This window comes from Haemorhous mexicanus, chromosome 1 (genome assembly GCF_027477595.1).
Source record: "Haemorhous mexicanus isolate bHaeMex1 chromosome 1, bHaeMex1.pri, whole genome shotgun sequence".
In the NCBI taxonomy this organism is placed as follows: Eukaryota; Metazoa; Chordata; class Aves; order Passeriformes; family Fringillidae; genus Haemorhous; species Haemorhous mexicanus.
The window spans coordinates 34,976,660-34,988,122 of record NC_082341.1 but is presented as its reverse complement, the minus strand read 5'-3'; the positions used below and the strand labels follow the sequence as shown (position 1 = coordinate 34,988,122).

The window sequence follows — 11,463 nt, the reverse complement described above, 5'->3', positions numbered from 1 at the left end:
CTCTTTTAACACATTTAATGGGATTTTTCCTTCCATTTACACTATCATAAATTACAAAGCATATTTCACTTCACAAAATAAAACCATTTCCAGATCATTTTTATGACAGTATTAAGTAGTACATAACCTACAACAAATAGTCCTGTACAAGGCAGGAGGATCTATGGAAGTATTGGGAACTCAGACTATTTAGCACCTCCTCTGCAATCTGGGTTAATCTATCTAGCCCTTAGTTATTTCTCTAGAAGACGACAAATTTACAGTCATACCCTCTACCTCTCTTCATTATCATAGTTACACATATTTTTCAATTTGAATAGAAACATGTGCTCCCTGAAATAATTCAGGAAACTGCATCACTGAATTACCAAGCATATGATACAAATGATCAAGATGAGGGAGTATTAGAATTTTTTTTTGTACTGAAAATTGAGTTTGGTAGTAAAGTATGTTGATTTTCTATGCTTGCAGAAGCATTTCATGCTGAGAAACAGTTTAAACATTAGGAATAAGTTGCAGTTAGACTACGATCTCTGTAGGTCAATGTTTGTGAGGGGAGAAAAACATTAAAATTTGGTAATAATTAAATTTACCAGCTCCCACATGTCCTACACATTCTGTCTTTCTTTGTTTTTTTTTTTTTCTAACAAACCATCAGGAAACACATTCAAGATAAATACCTACAATTTTAGCAGATTTACTGTACATTTATAAATACAGAAACATGACAAAACATAAGTCAATTTTTACAGAAAAACCAAATCCTTCATCATTCACCCAAAAAAGTGCTGACTTTCAACAAGGCCAGAAAATATCCAGTGTCCCAGCATCACGTAACTTATATATTACTGTAATCCAAGAAAAATCTGGCATGTGAAACTGATACTACCACCAGGACTTTGAAAACAATTCTCAAGACCTTATTTTACATGGGAGGAAAAAAAAAAAAAGGGAAAATACTTTATGTTTTGGGAAATAGCAAATGGCTGGAAGTGTACAATCCTAGGGTGCTAGTGCCTAAATGCAAAGAAATCTAAGGAAAGCTGAAATATGCACAAGAAATGTATTCTACTTTAAAACACTTGCAATGGAAGAGGTATGTCAGGATAATACTGCATTAGTGGCAATTGTTTTCAATATATCATAGCAAAAATGCAGGAAATAATTACGTGAAAATAATCAATGCACCGCATTGATGTATAGTTTGCTAAAATAAAATGCCATTCTTTCAGCTAGGTAAAGTAAAAATATCTTTATAATATAGGTTCTGTTTCACAATTGACATATATAATTACGTCTCATGAAGAAGGAAAGGTATAGGCATATACAAGTAACACTGATTAAGTACCTTTTTGCTTCTCTAGCCATATTAAAATATGTTTTGTGTTTCTTAATAAGTTAACAATAAAACTGTTTGAAACTTCTCAAAACAAATATACATCTGAGGCAAGGCAAAAGATACAAGGTAAGAGGATTTTTTCTGACCTTCTTTTTCCCTTCTACAAAGAGGCATATGTCTATGAGACATAGGCTTTCCCTAAACATTTTGGCATCCATCTGCAACTTTGCAGAAATTGAAGTGCAGTCAAGGAACTCTTCCTTTCTGTTTAAAAAAATTTAAAGAAATGTTGTTTTTACTTCAGACTAATTATCTTAAAACAAATGGCTTTGAAGATATGCCTCTCTGACTAGAAGAGAACATCTTCATTTTCTATTAAAATCTGCACAATTAACTTCTGGTACCGCATGTCATTCAGTGTAGCAAGGGTACTGTCCTCTGGAGGTCTCATTAAAGTAGGTCCAAACACTATTCCCAGGTTTTCAGCATTCATAAAATTCTCCTTTTCATGCAAGGTAACCCTAAAAAAAAAAAAAAAAAAAAAAAAAGTAATTAGTTGCTCACTTCCCAGAAAAAAAGAATATCTGCATCTTTGTCTGTAGTCTTGCTTCACGTCAAGCACTGGTAAATAGACATTTTTTCTCAATATAATAACTGTTTCACAGTTCTATATTATTATTTTTTCACAACAAGTACAATGCAGCTATGGTAGGACTGAGATTTTTACTGCCTTTGAACACCTCTCATGGGCCTCTTCAGTGATTTTTCCATGTGACTGTCTGTTAGGGTGTAAGAATCAGTGGCAATTGCTTTTTTAAAAGCATAAATATTATTTAAATGATGATGTATGGAGCAGTCCTCTATGCTACAGTAACTGCAGTTCTGTGGCAGGCTGTGCTTGGTGTGTGTCACAGAGGGGGTGAGGCTGTGCTCCACAAATACAGGCACAGATTTTCCTTAGACTACTGACACTCCCAGACATGATTCCAGCCTGCAGGAACCCACCCCTTCACATGGAGGTTCTGCCTTGCTGGCTGCCTCAGGCAAACCGGGAGCTGAGTGATTCCAACTCCTTATTACACTTCAGCAGTAGGCTGAATCCTGCACCTGCCTGGGAAGGTGGCTTAAATTGGGCTGCTATAAATGCCACCTGTCCTTGGCAGAGAGCAGAGGCACTTCAGAGAAGAGCCCAGGTTGTTTTGTTTGCTGACATAGGTCATATAATGTAAATACAAGAATAGATGGACTGCTTGTGGCTGAAGCAAAGAAAGTCCACCAAGGATTGGCCGAGCTGCAGAGAAGTCAGCCCTGTCTGGAAAATCAGTCAGGTCTGCTGGAAAATGCAAGGTGTTCTCAAAGTTTCCCTCCAGGTAGCAGTGCTGGATCACATCAGTGTTGTCCTGTTTGAGTGGCATATTGAGTTCAGTCCTGAGAGTGCTCTTGCACTGTGGTGTAGGACAGCCACAGTCCCTTGATCCATCACGGTCCTTGATCAGTCATGGACCAGACATTTCCTGTGAGAAGTACAGCCTGGATAAGTTTTCACATCTCCTTCATACAACTGCTCTGCCAGGGTGAAGCACATCTGGTTTTGGAGACAACTCTCCTGGCAACAGCTGAGGCCTTCCCTAGGCACAGCAATTCCCAGCTGGGCACTGTGAGTGGGTTCACTCATGCCATCACAGGAGCACAAAGTGGCTGAAACCAGAAGTACTCTGGTCTTCCCTTGTTTGCCAGGTACTCATCAAGTCATCTTGGCTGTGCTTCTGCTGTCGTCTCTCTGCAAAGAATGGCTCTGTCACAGAAAAATGCTGTTCCTCTTTGCTTTCAGGACAGCAATCCATTAGTGCCCCTACTCACAGATACAGCCTCGTCTTCTAGCACATATATTAGCTGTACTTTGCAAGGAGCAAAGACAAACCAAGGCTGTGAAGCTGAAGCAACCTCTTCACCTCAAAGCTGAAGCAAGTATATGTCTGACACTCTGCTTTCCCTCTGTGCAGGTATGCAGCACAGATGTTCAACAGCTGTGCAAAGCTACACAGATCTTACTAGCACCTCTGTTCAGGAGTGTGGGGCTTGCTGCACAGCTGGGGTGAACACAGAGAAGCTTCAGAGCTTGTCTGCAATGTCAGTGTGGATGGAGTTGTATGTATTTCACCATGGGGGGGACTGCTCATGCTATTGCATTTCCTTCAATTTTGAGCAAAAAGTTATTAGAAAGGTAATTAATTGACTGACAAACTAATTTTTTTGTTGCTGATGTTGTCCTCTGCTGGATTTTCCCGTGCTTTTAACAACAACTCTGGAGTTTATTTTCAAGAAACAGCAGTACTGCAGTCCTTACACAGACTCCCTTATACTGGTGCATGTTTTATCCATGCAGGAAGAGTCCTAGGGGGTTGAAATTGGAACTCTGTGTTTAATCTACAGAAGAGCATAGTCTGAACCTTGATGATTCTTTCACATTCAAATCTCTCTAACAGATTCTCCATAGGAACTGATGTGCCCTTGATTTCCATGCAGACACCAAAAGCTACAATTTGGGAATGGAGAGGAAACTCATTGCATGACTTGCAGATATTTGAGAGAGGAAGCCTAATCAGCACTTCAGACTCTTTTCCTCATCAGTAGTTCAGCTCAACAGCTGAACCAAAGCCTGGACTGCAGTTCATGAGAAGCAGGAAGATAGGTCCATACATGTCTATTAAAAATTTGCTGCCAGGATATGAAAGTACTGATTCTGTGTGCAGGTCACTTTTCTATAGCCTCCACAGGCCTTCTAAAAAGCTAATGTGAGTCATCATCAGTTGTCCATGCATATGGACTGACAAGGGTGGATATTTGCACATCTCATTTCTGCAGAGTTCAAAGAAGATCCTGCATGCCCAGGTAATGTCCCATCAAGGGGAAAAATTACTCAATTGTAATGACCTGAGCTGATTCAAAATGAGGAAAAGTCTCTGCATAATGAGAAGCTGATAGAGCATGAAATGCACTTCACAAAAGTTCTCTGATGCAGCTTTATGTGAATTGAAGTGTTTTTAGGTTGGCACTAATAGTGCAGAATAATGCAGATGAAACTCAGGAAGTACTCCACATTTACAGCTGTGTTGCAAGTCGTGGGACAACTAAGAAGAGATCAATGATTTTTTGAATAAAAGGTCAGTAGCTTTATTCCTCCCTTACCCCTTCTTCTGTTGTTTCCAAGTAGCAAAGTTTAACAAGAGACAAGAAATAACTTGGGCAATATAGCCACAAATGAAGGCCTACTTTGAGATGACAGCACCAGTCTGTACTCAGCTTCAGTTTTTAAAACTTACAAAGAAGACCTCTTGAGGCATGTAAATATCCAAAGCAGCAAAGTAGAGGTATCATGGTTTTGAAAAACAGTTTTGCTTGAAATGAGTGGAAGTGATGGACCCTCTCTGGAGCAGTCCTTAATTTTTCTAGGTACCTAGATGAAAACTTGGAAAACTTGGAAGTACACTCCTAAGTGTGTTAAAAAATTAAATTTAGGCACTTTTGAAAATTCTGTATGCCTTATGAAGCTTTATGAAGCCTGTCATGGATGTCTTATGGATGCCTAAAGAAGCTTTGGAAAGCAAATGAGTCAGAACAGGTTTCAAACCAAGAGAGATATAACTGGGACCTGTATTACTTTTACTAGTCATATAAAAATAGGCCCTGCTTGGTTTTTGGCTTACTGTGGTGTGAGGAAACAACTCATAAGAGTAAGTTCTTTCCTTTTAGGGCTATTTTTCAAGAAGACAAAACAGGAGGTAAGGGGAGGCAGAAGCAAAGCCTGGTCAAGTGCTGCCTCACAGCAGCACATCTCTGGAGTACACACCCTTGGGTATTTTTCAGATATTATCTGCCTTAGAGAAGCGTGACAAATGTCCATTAACTCTTGAAAGGTTTCAGCAAAAGGATCTATGCTACATAAGTGCACAGCTTATATGCACTTATACAAACAGCTTGTCTGCTTCTCTGTAACATTATTGGTTTAGACGCAGCGCCCTAATGGAAGCTTTATTAGGACTTTCTGTAATATTTCTTTTCAAAGCAGAAAATTGTTAAGCTCTTCAAGAATTACCCTGCCTGTCAATTAACTCACTTTTTGAGATGAATCATCAGGTATCTAAGTGTCTCGTAGTGAGCAGCAGGGAGTAACATCAACACTTCATGTATTGCTTCTAGTCGTTCATCAGGATTGGAGATTTCTGTAAAAACACCAAACAGGATTAATGTTAATAGGGCTTTCCATGTGTACACAGCAATAAATCAGGAAGATAACTTATTATTATGGAATCATTTACAAGCCATTGACTGTGCTTGCAGGGATAAATATTGCACTCATAAATGTGACGCTTATCAGCAATTTCTGCATCCTCAAAAAAAAAAAAAAAGAGGTTTTGAAAAGAAATCAGCAACAAAGACCTCCCAAGGAGTTATCTCCATGGTCTGTAGCTCTATCTACAGGGCTGTCTAGATACAGTACCTGAGCTTTGTTAAGTGCTTCATCATACTATTCTGCCCAGAACTGCCTATTTAAAATACTACAAATGATTACTTTCATTAGCCTTCAGACTAGATGAGAGTATAGATATATGACTTTAGGAGACTATGCTTGAATATGTAGGTTTAGCTAGAGATTGAAACGGCATGGAATTACTTCAAGATTTCTCAATGTATTAAAATATGTAGGTATCAATGGTACCTACATATACTGAGCATCAGTGCTCATTTAGAACTGTTTGGCAATCTCTCTAAAAATTTGAGCAGGATTTACACTGTTCTTTTATGTTGACATGCAAAAAGACACTGAAACCACACTTTCTGATGCTAGTTGGTTATTTTGATACCATACATTTGCTTTTATTTTTTTAACCTGCATGACATCCCATCTGATGAACAATCAGGCAAAAGCTTCATGTGAATAAAGGACATGGCAGAGAAGGAATGAAGACAGCACCCATTTTCCCAGTTTTTTTCTGTCCTTTCCTTTAACGTGGACAGCTTTATGGATTGGAAATGTAAATAAAGGTTGGTACAAATGCTAAGCAATACTTACTTGCTGCCTCTATGAACTTGGAATAGGTGTCATAGGTGATCACAGGAATTGGTAAGTCTCTGAAATATAGCTTCAGTGCTCCAGCAATGATGTTTATGTCTGGATAAATACTGGCAGAAATATCAGCCTTGTCACCATCTAGAAAAGGAGGAAGAAGTCTGTTTAAAACCACCCTAATTTTGATGGAAGCAAGGCTAGTCTTCTAAGTCAGATTTATTGTGTGCAACCTGACAAGAGAATCAACCTGAAAGTGCTTGGAAGGCTTAAATGAGAATATAGTGGTACCAACTTTACAGTATATCAATGAGGAATGGTGGTTTCTTTATGTTTCAGTAAACAATTTATTTTCTTGCATCTTTTGGAGGGGCTGGTGATTACAGCATCCATATCTGCAGTGTACTGCCTCAAACATACTATTTTAATGTTGGATGAAAAACCATGTTAATAACATATTTCTTGCATTTAGCCCATTTATTCACTGGAACTAAGCTATTAATAATTTGTTCTGACATAATATTTTCCTCTGCATAGGAATATGCACCATATTTTCATCTCTATTTGGAGAAAGAGAGGCATAGAGAAATAACATAAATTTCCAATGACCCTCAGGAGACCAGTAGGAAAAATCAAGAAACATCCAATTCTTGCACGTCTTGTACCAACATTTCTATAGTGATTAGCTGAAAAGAAAGCTGCCTTATTTTCTGCTATCATCTAATGTCTTACTACTTGACTTATTTATTTATGGCAAAGATCTGAATTCAAATAGGCATGCTAAGGAATTTAGCTATACAATTATTCTGAAATGTGCATCACAGGTTTTTAAATTGATATGGATGCTTGTAATGGATGAAATGCTAAACAGATGCATCTACAAAGGCATACATTTTGTTTGCCACAATATAACAGTTAGTCAGAACTCTATGAAAGAGCACTTTTAAACACATGAGCTTAAAGTTTACAGGTGTTGCTGGGAAGTCCTGGCTTGCAATGAGTGAAATTATAAAAAGTAGCAGCAAGGCAGGAGCACTATAATTTTTTAAGTTCAAATTACTACCTCTGTTCTGTACTACCTAGTACTCTCATAACCCACATTTTTTCTCCATATCAAGAAATTCTGCTGTCCTCCCTTCCTGGAACCTCTCTATCTTGGTGGTCTTCCAGTAGAAAGATGGTCAAGTATGGGGTGTGGCTGTCTGGATTTAACCCCCAGCTTTACCTCAGCCTTTCTGGAGATCAGTTATAACCTGTAGTCCCTATTTCCCACCCTTTAGCTAAGGACACTACACTTCCCTCAGGGCGGGTGGTGCAGGTGAGGATCACATGGTGAGTGTGGTGATGCACGGTTCTGCCTGCTTGTGCAGCAGAGAGGGGTTTGCTGTGTCGGCCAGGAGGTGCAGGCACAAGCTTGGGCTGTTACCACCAAGGTGATGACATGTTCTAAAGCCATTGCCTTGCTTGTCTCACAGTAACAGTGCTTGTGGACATGCCCTGATACAGACAGATGAGTGGGGGTGCTTGATACCAAGATGGAGATAAAGGCTTTCACAACACAGTAAAAGAGTTTATATTGATTGCAGACATTTTATACAAACCTATGGCATCAATCTTGCAGGGATATGTCCTGTCCAACGTATGCACATAATTCTCATTAAGACTAATAGCACTACATGTTCTCATCAAGAGGAGATTATATGCTTAAGTGTTTAAAACAAACAGCCTTTCTTGATGCAGCTGAGCAGTCTGAATACATCCATCAGCATTTAATTTAATACAGCATCAATAAGCCCTAGGAGGATGTTTGCACTGCCCCAATCTTTTGTTTAATCCACACATTCCAGGCACGGTAGCATTAGTCTTGTAAAGCTTTGTGTGGAGAGCTCTATTTAATTGATGGACACTGAGCACTCAAAATGCTCCACTGAAAACAGATAGCTCCAAGGAGCCAGCAGCTGCATCAGAACAGATAGAGCAAAGCACAAGCTTACATCTATTATCCAGGTCACCAGTATAGTAAATGGAAGTGTTATTTATTTAGTACTTTTACAAAGCAGCCCAGCAAGCTTCCTTAGAGGGGCACTTCAGCTCGAGGTTCTTCAAAGTACAATGTATTTCAAACACACCTCTTATTTACATATGTGCTTACTGTAGGAAAAATTATGAATTCCTGAGTCAAAGATTTTACCCTTCTCTTCAGAGACAAATACACATCCATTGGAAATGCACTGAGGTTTATTTTAAAGTGAGCCCAACAATAAGTGGATACATAGCAGATACATAGGGATTCTTGTGTGTATTCATATATGAATTACACCTGGTTTACATGCTACCTTCTGCATTACCACAATAATTTTTTCACTCTTCAATACAGGAACTCTTTCAGATTGTAATTGGTATTTTCAGTAAAATTGCTGCATCCATATGTTAATATAGTTTTGGTTTTTTATATTTTGGATTACAAACACGTAGTCAATTTCAGCTTTACAAACCTAATTCTACCCAAACCCCATAATTTCTCTTTCTTTGTTAGTTTGACTCTCAATGTATCTTGTTGTATTATGTTGAAATTTGAATATCTTAAGAAAAAGAAAGTTTTTATTCTTTTCCTTAAAGGTTTCAGCTGATTTTGGATGCCATAGAAATTATCAATAGTTCATTACAGAATGAAATAGAATAAGTATTACATTCTTAAAGCCTCTCTTTAAGCCCTCTGAATTCTGAATTAGGTTTTTTTTAAGTTTCTTTCTCCTAAGTGTTTTTTTAATTGCACAGCCTTTACCATGCTAGCGTGCTTATTTTGGTTCTTTTCTTGGATTTGGCACTTGACAGGTTTTCAGCTACACAGGCAAAAGAGTATGATTTAGGATGCCTCTAAGTGCTCATGTAATATTTAACAGCATAATATTTTTAGCCAGTGTATTGTACCAGCCAGTTGTACAAACAAGTGGGGGGACAGAATGTGGTGGTGACAATGGCAGCTCTGTGGATAAAATGCACAATGGGTGTTCTCTGGATGCCACAACGCCACAGCTCAACAATGCTGACAGAGGGCAACTGTCATTCTACAGCACCAACATTCACCAGATTAAATAAATCCACATTATTCCCCTCCTTCTCATTACAGAAATCACTAAAATGGAACATTGTCAATGCCTCAGAGAGCCTAATGCTAATTTACAGTAGGGGTATTTACACTGCTTGGGCTTTGGAAGGCAGTTTAAATCAGATGAGGACCAACTTCACCCTTTTTCAAAACCAACTGTCACAGCTACATTTGGCCCAAGTAATATTTTGTGGGGTGCTATTCTCTTCTGGAGATGGGAACTTTTTTCTGTTCTTGCTGTAATTCTTTGGAAGCACCAAGTGACTGCCTCTTTGTCAAGGCAGAATTAGTCAGAGGGAGAGCTGGCTGCTCTTCATTGCACCCCTTCAGCTGCACATGAGATCAGCAGGAGAGATCCCCCACGGCCAAGTCAGCTCCCATGCCTCATCCTACTGTATCCTGCTGTCTTCTGGCCCCTGTGGCTTGATGAGGAGCTTGGAACCAGAACACTTGATGGCATTATTTGAAGGATACATCCTGTGCATTAAAATGGGAGGACTCCTTGCCTGTCTGTTTTCAAGCCCTTTTACTCAACGCTGTATTTCTGGAGATGTGAAAGTGTCCTGGAATTTATCCAGGTGCCTGGGGACTGACTCAGAAACAATGGGCAGGGAGGGACCTCTGGAATGCTGAAGTGCAGTGTTCTGCCACCATAGGCACCTTCTCATAAACCCTGCAACTTCCATTTACAAAAGTAGCTAAGGTTTTTTATCCCTGCTCTTATTAGAAGGTTGTTTGAAAGCCTTGCTTTCAGATGGTTAAAAAATGGCCCTTAAATTGTTAAATGAAATTTATTCCTGGCCAGTGTACATCCTCCAGTAGTGTGCCAAGACTATCAGTTAAAGAGTTCTCTTTTCTGGTTCATACCCCCGCTCTCAGCATCTCCTTTAACTATCCTTCCCCACACAAAAAAAAAAAGTAATTTCCTGTAAGTTTAATTTTCCTGTAATTTTTTTTTTTTCCAAGTTTCTTTTCTGTAGTGAATGTGGAAATACGAATTCTGTAAAACCCTCACAGACAGGTGGCATCCCTGTCTCTGTAAGGATCTGACAGGGAAGCAAGCCCTGAGCTCTCAGGTTGGAAGTGTCTTGCCAATTCAAACTTCTGTCAGGTGACAACCACCTTCAAGCTGCACAGCCCACAAGTCAGAACAAAAACCCCCTATTTTGTTTTTCCTTAAATCCTTTCCTGTAAAAACTCTCAACTCTTCCTGATTTTCCACTCCAGTTCAGGGAGAAAACATGTTCAAAACAGGAAAGTGTTGAAAGTTGTCAGCTTTTGGTCCCTCAATACTCTAGTTCTCTAGCCCATAACAGGATTATGTTCATTAGTCTCCTGCTTTCATTCATGCCTTTTTATTAATGGCAACACTCTTTCCTTTCTTAGCCTTTTCCCCTCATGAAACTTTAAAAAAAATGAAGACACAGAGTTGGGACTATTTCTGCCCAATGGCCTCCTCCACAGCCTTTGTATACAAACTCTGTTCTTGCTTTTTCTGCTTTCCTGTTTATCCATGCTTTTTTTCCCTTGGAAATCCAATACCTTCCTCTTCCTGTTTCTAGGTGCTGCTGCCTTTTTAAATCACACTTTCTTGCTTGCTGTGGGTCTAATCCAACTGTGTATTGCCATCAATTATGCCAGGTGTATACTTAATAAATAGACAATAAACTGAAGCAGCTCCAGTGGTTCAAAGCATTTGCAAAGGAACTACAGCTGCAGCAGTATTGAAGTCATACTCAGACATAAATTTAAATCTGCTTTCTTCCAACTTTTCCCTCTACAACCTGTGCCTCTCCTTCTGGGTTGTTACACTTAGATGAGAATTAACACACAGAAAAAGTTTGCCAGGCCAGATCTACCTGCAGGAATGGCACCTATGAGGACTGTGAGCCTCCCAGGATCATTGCTTCATGTGGCACATCTGGAACACTCTCTGGCCATGATAGC

General features: G+C 39.2%; 1 protein-coding gene across 1 annotated transcript in view; it reads right to left on the bottom strand.

Moving 5' to 3' along the window:
• CHN2 (chimerin 2) overlaps positions 1–11,463 on the bottom strand; it is a 158,591-nt gene continuing 147,128 nt past the window's right edge. The window contains exons 11-13 of the mRNA XM_059845623.1: positions 6,414–6,551; positions 5,457–5,562; positions 1–1,860 (exon numbers count right to left, since the gene is read on the bottom strand). Of these exons, the coding sequence (XP_059701606.1) occupies positions 1,689–1,860; positions 5,457–5,562; positions 6,414–6,551 (416 nt within the window). The 3' untranslated portion in view covers positions 1–1,688. The remainder of the gene's footprint in view (positions 1,861–5,456; positions 5,563–6,413; positions 6,552–11,463) is intronic.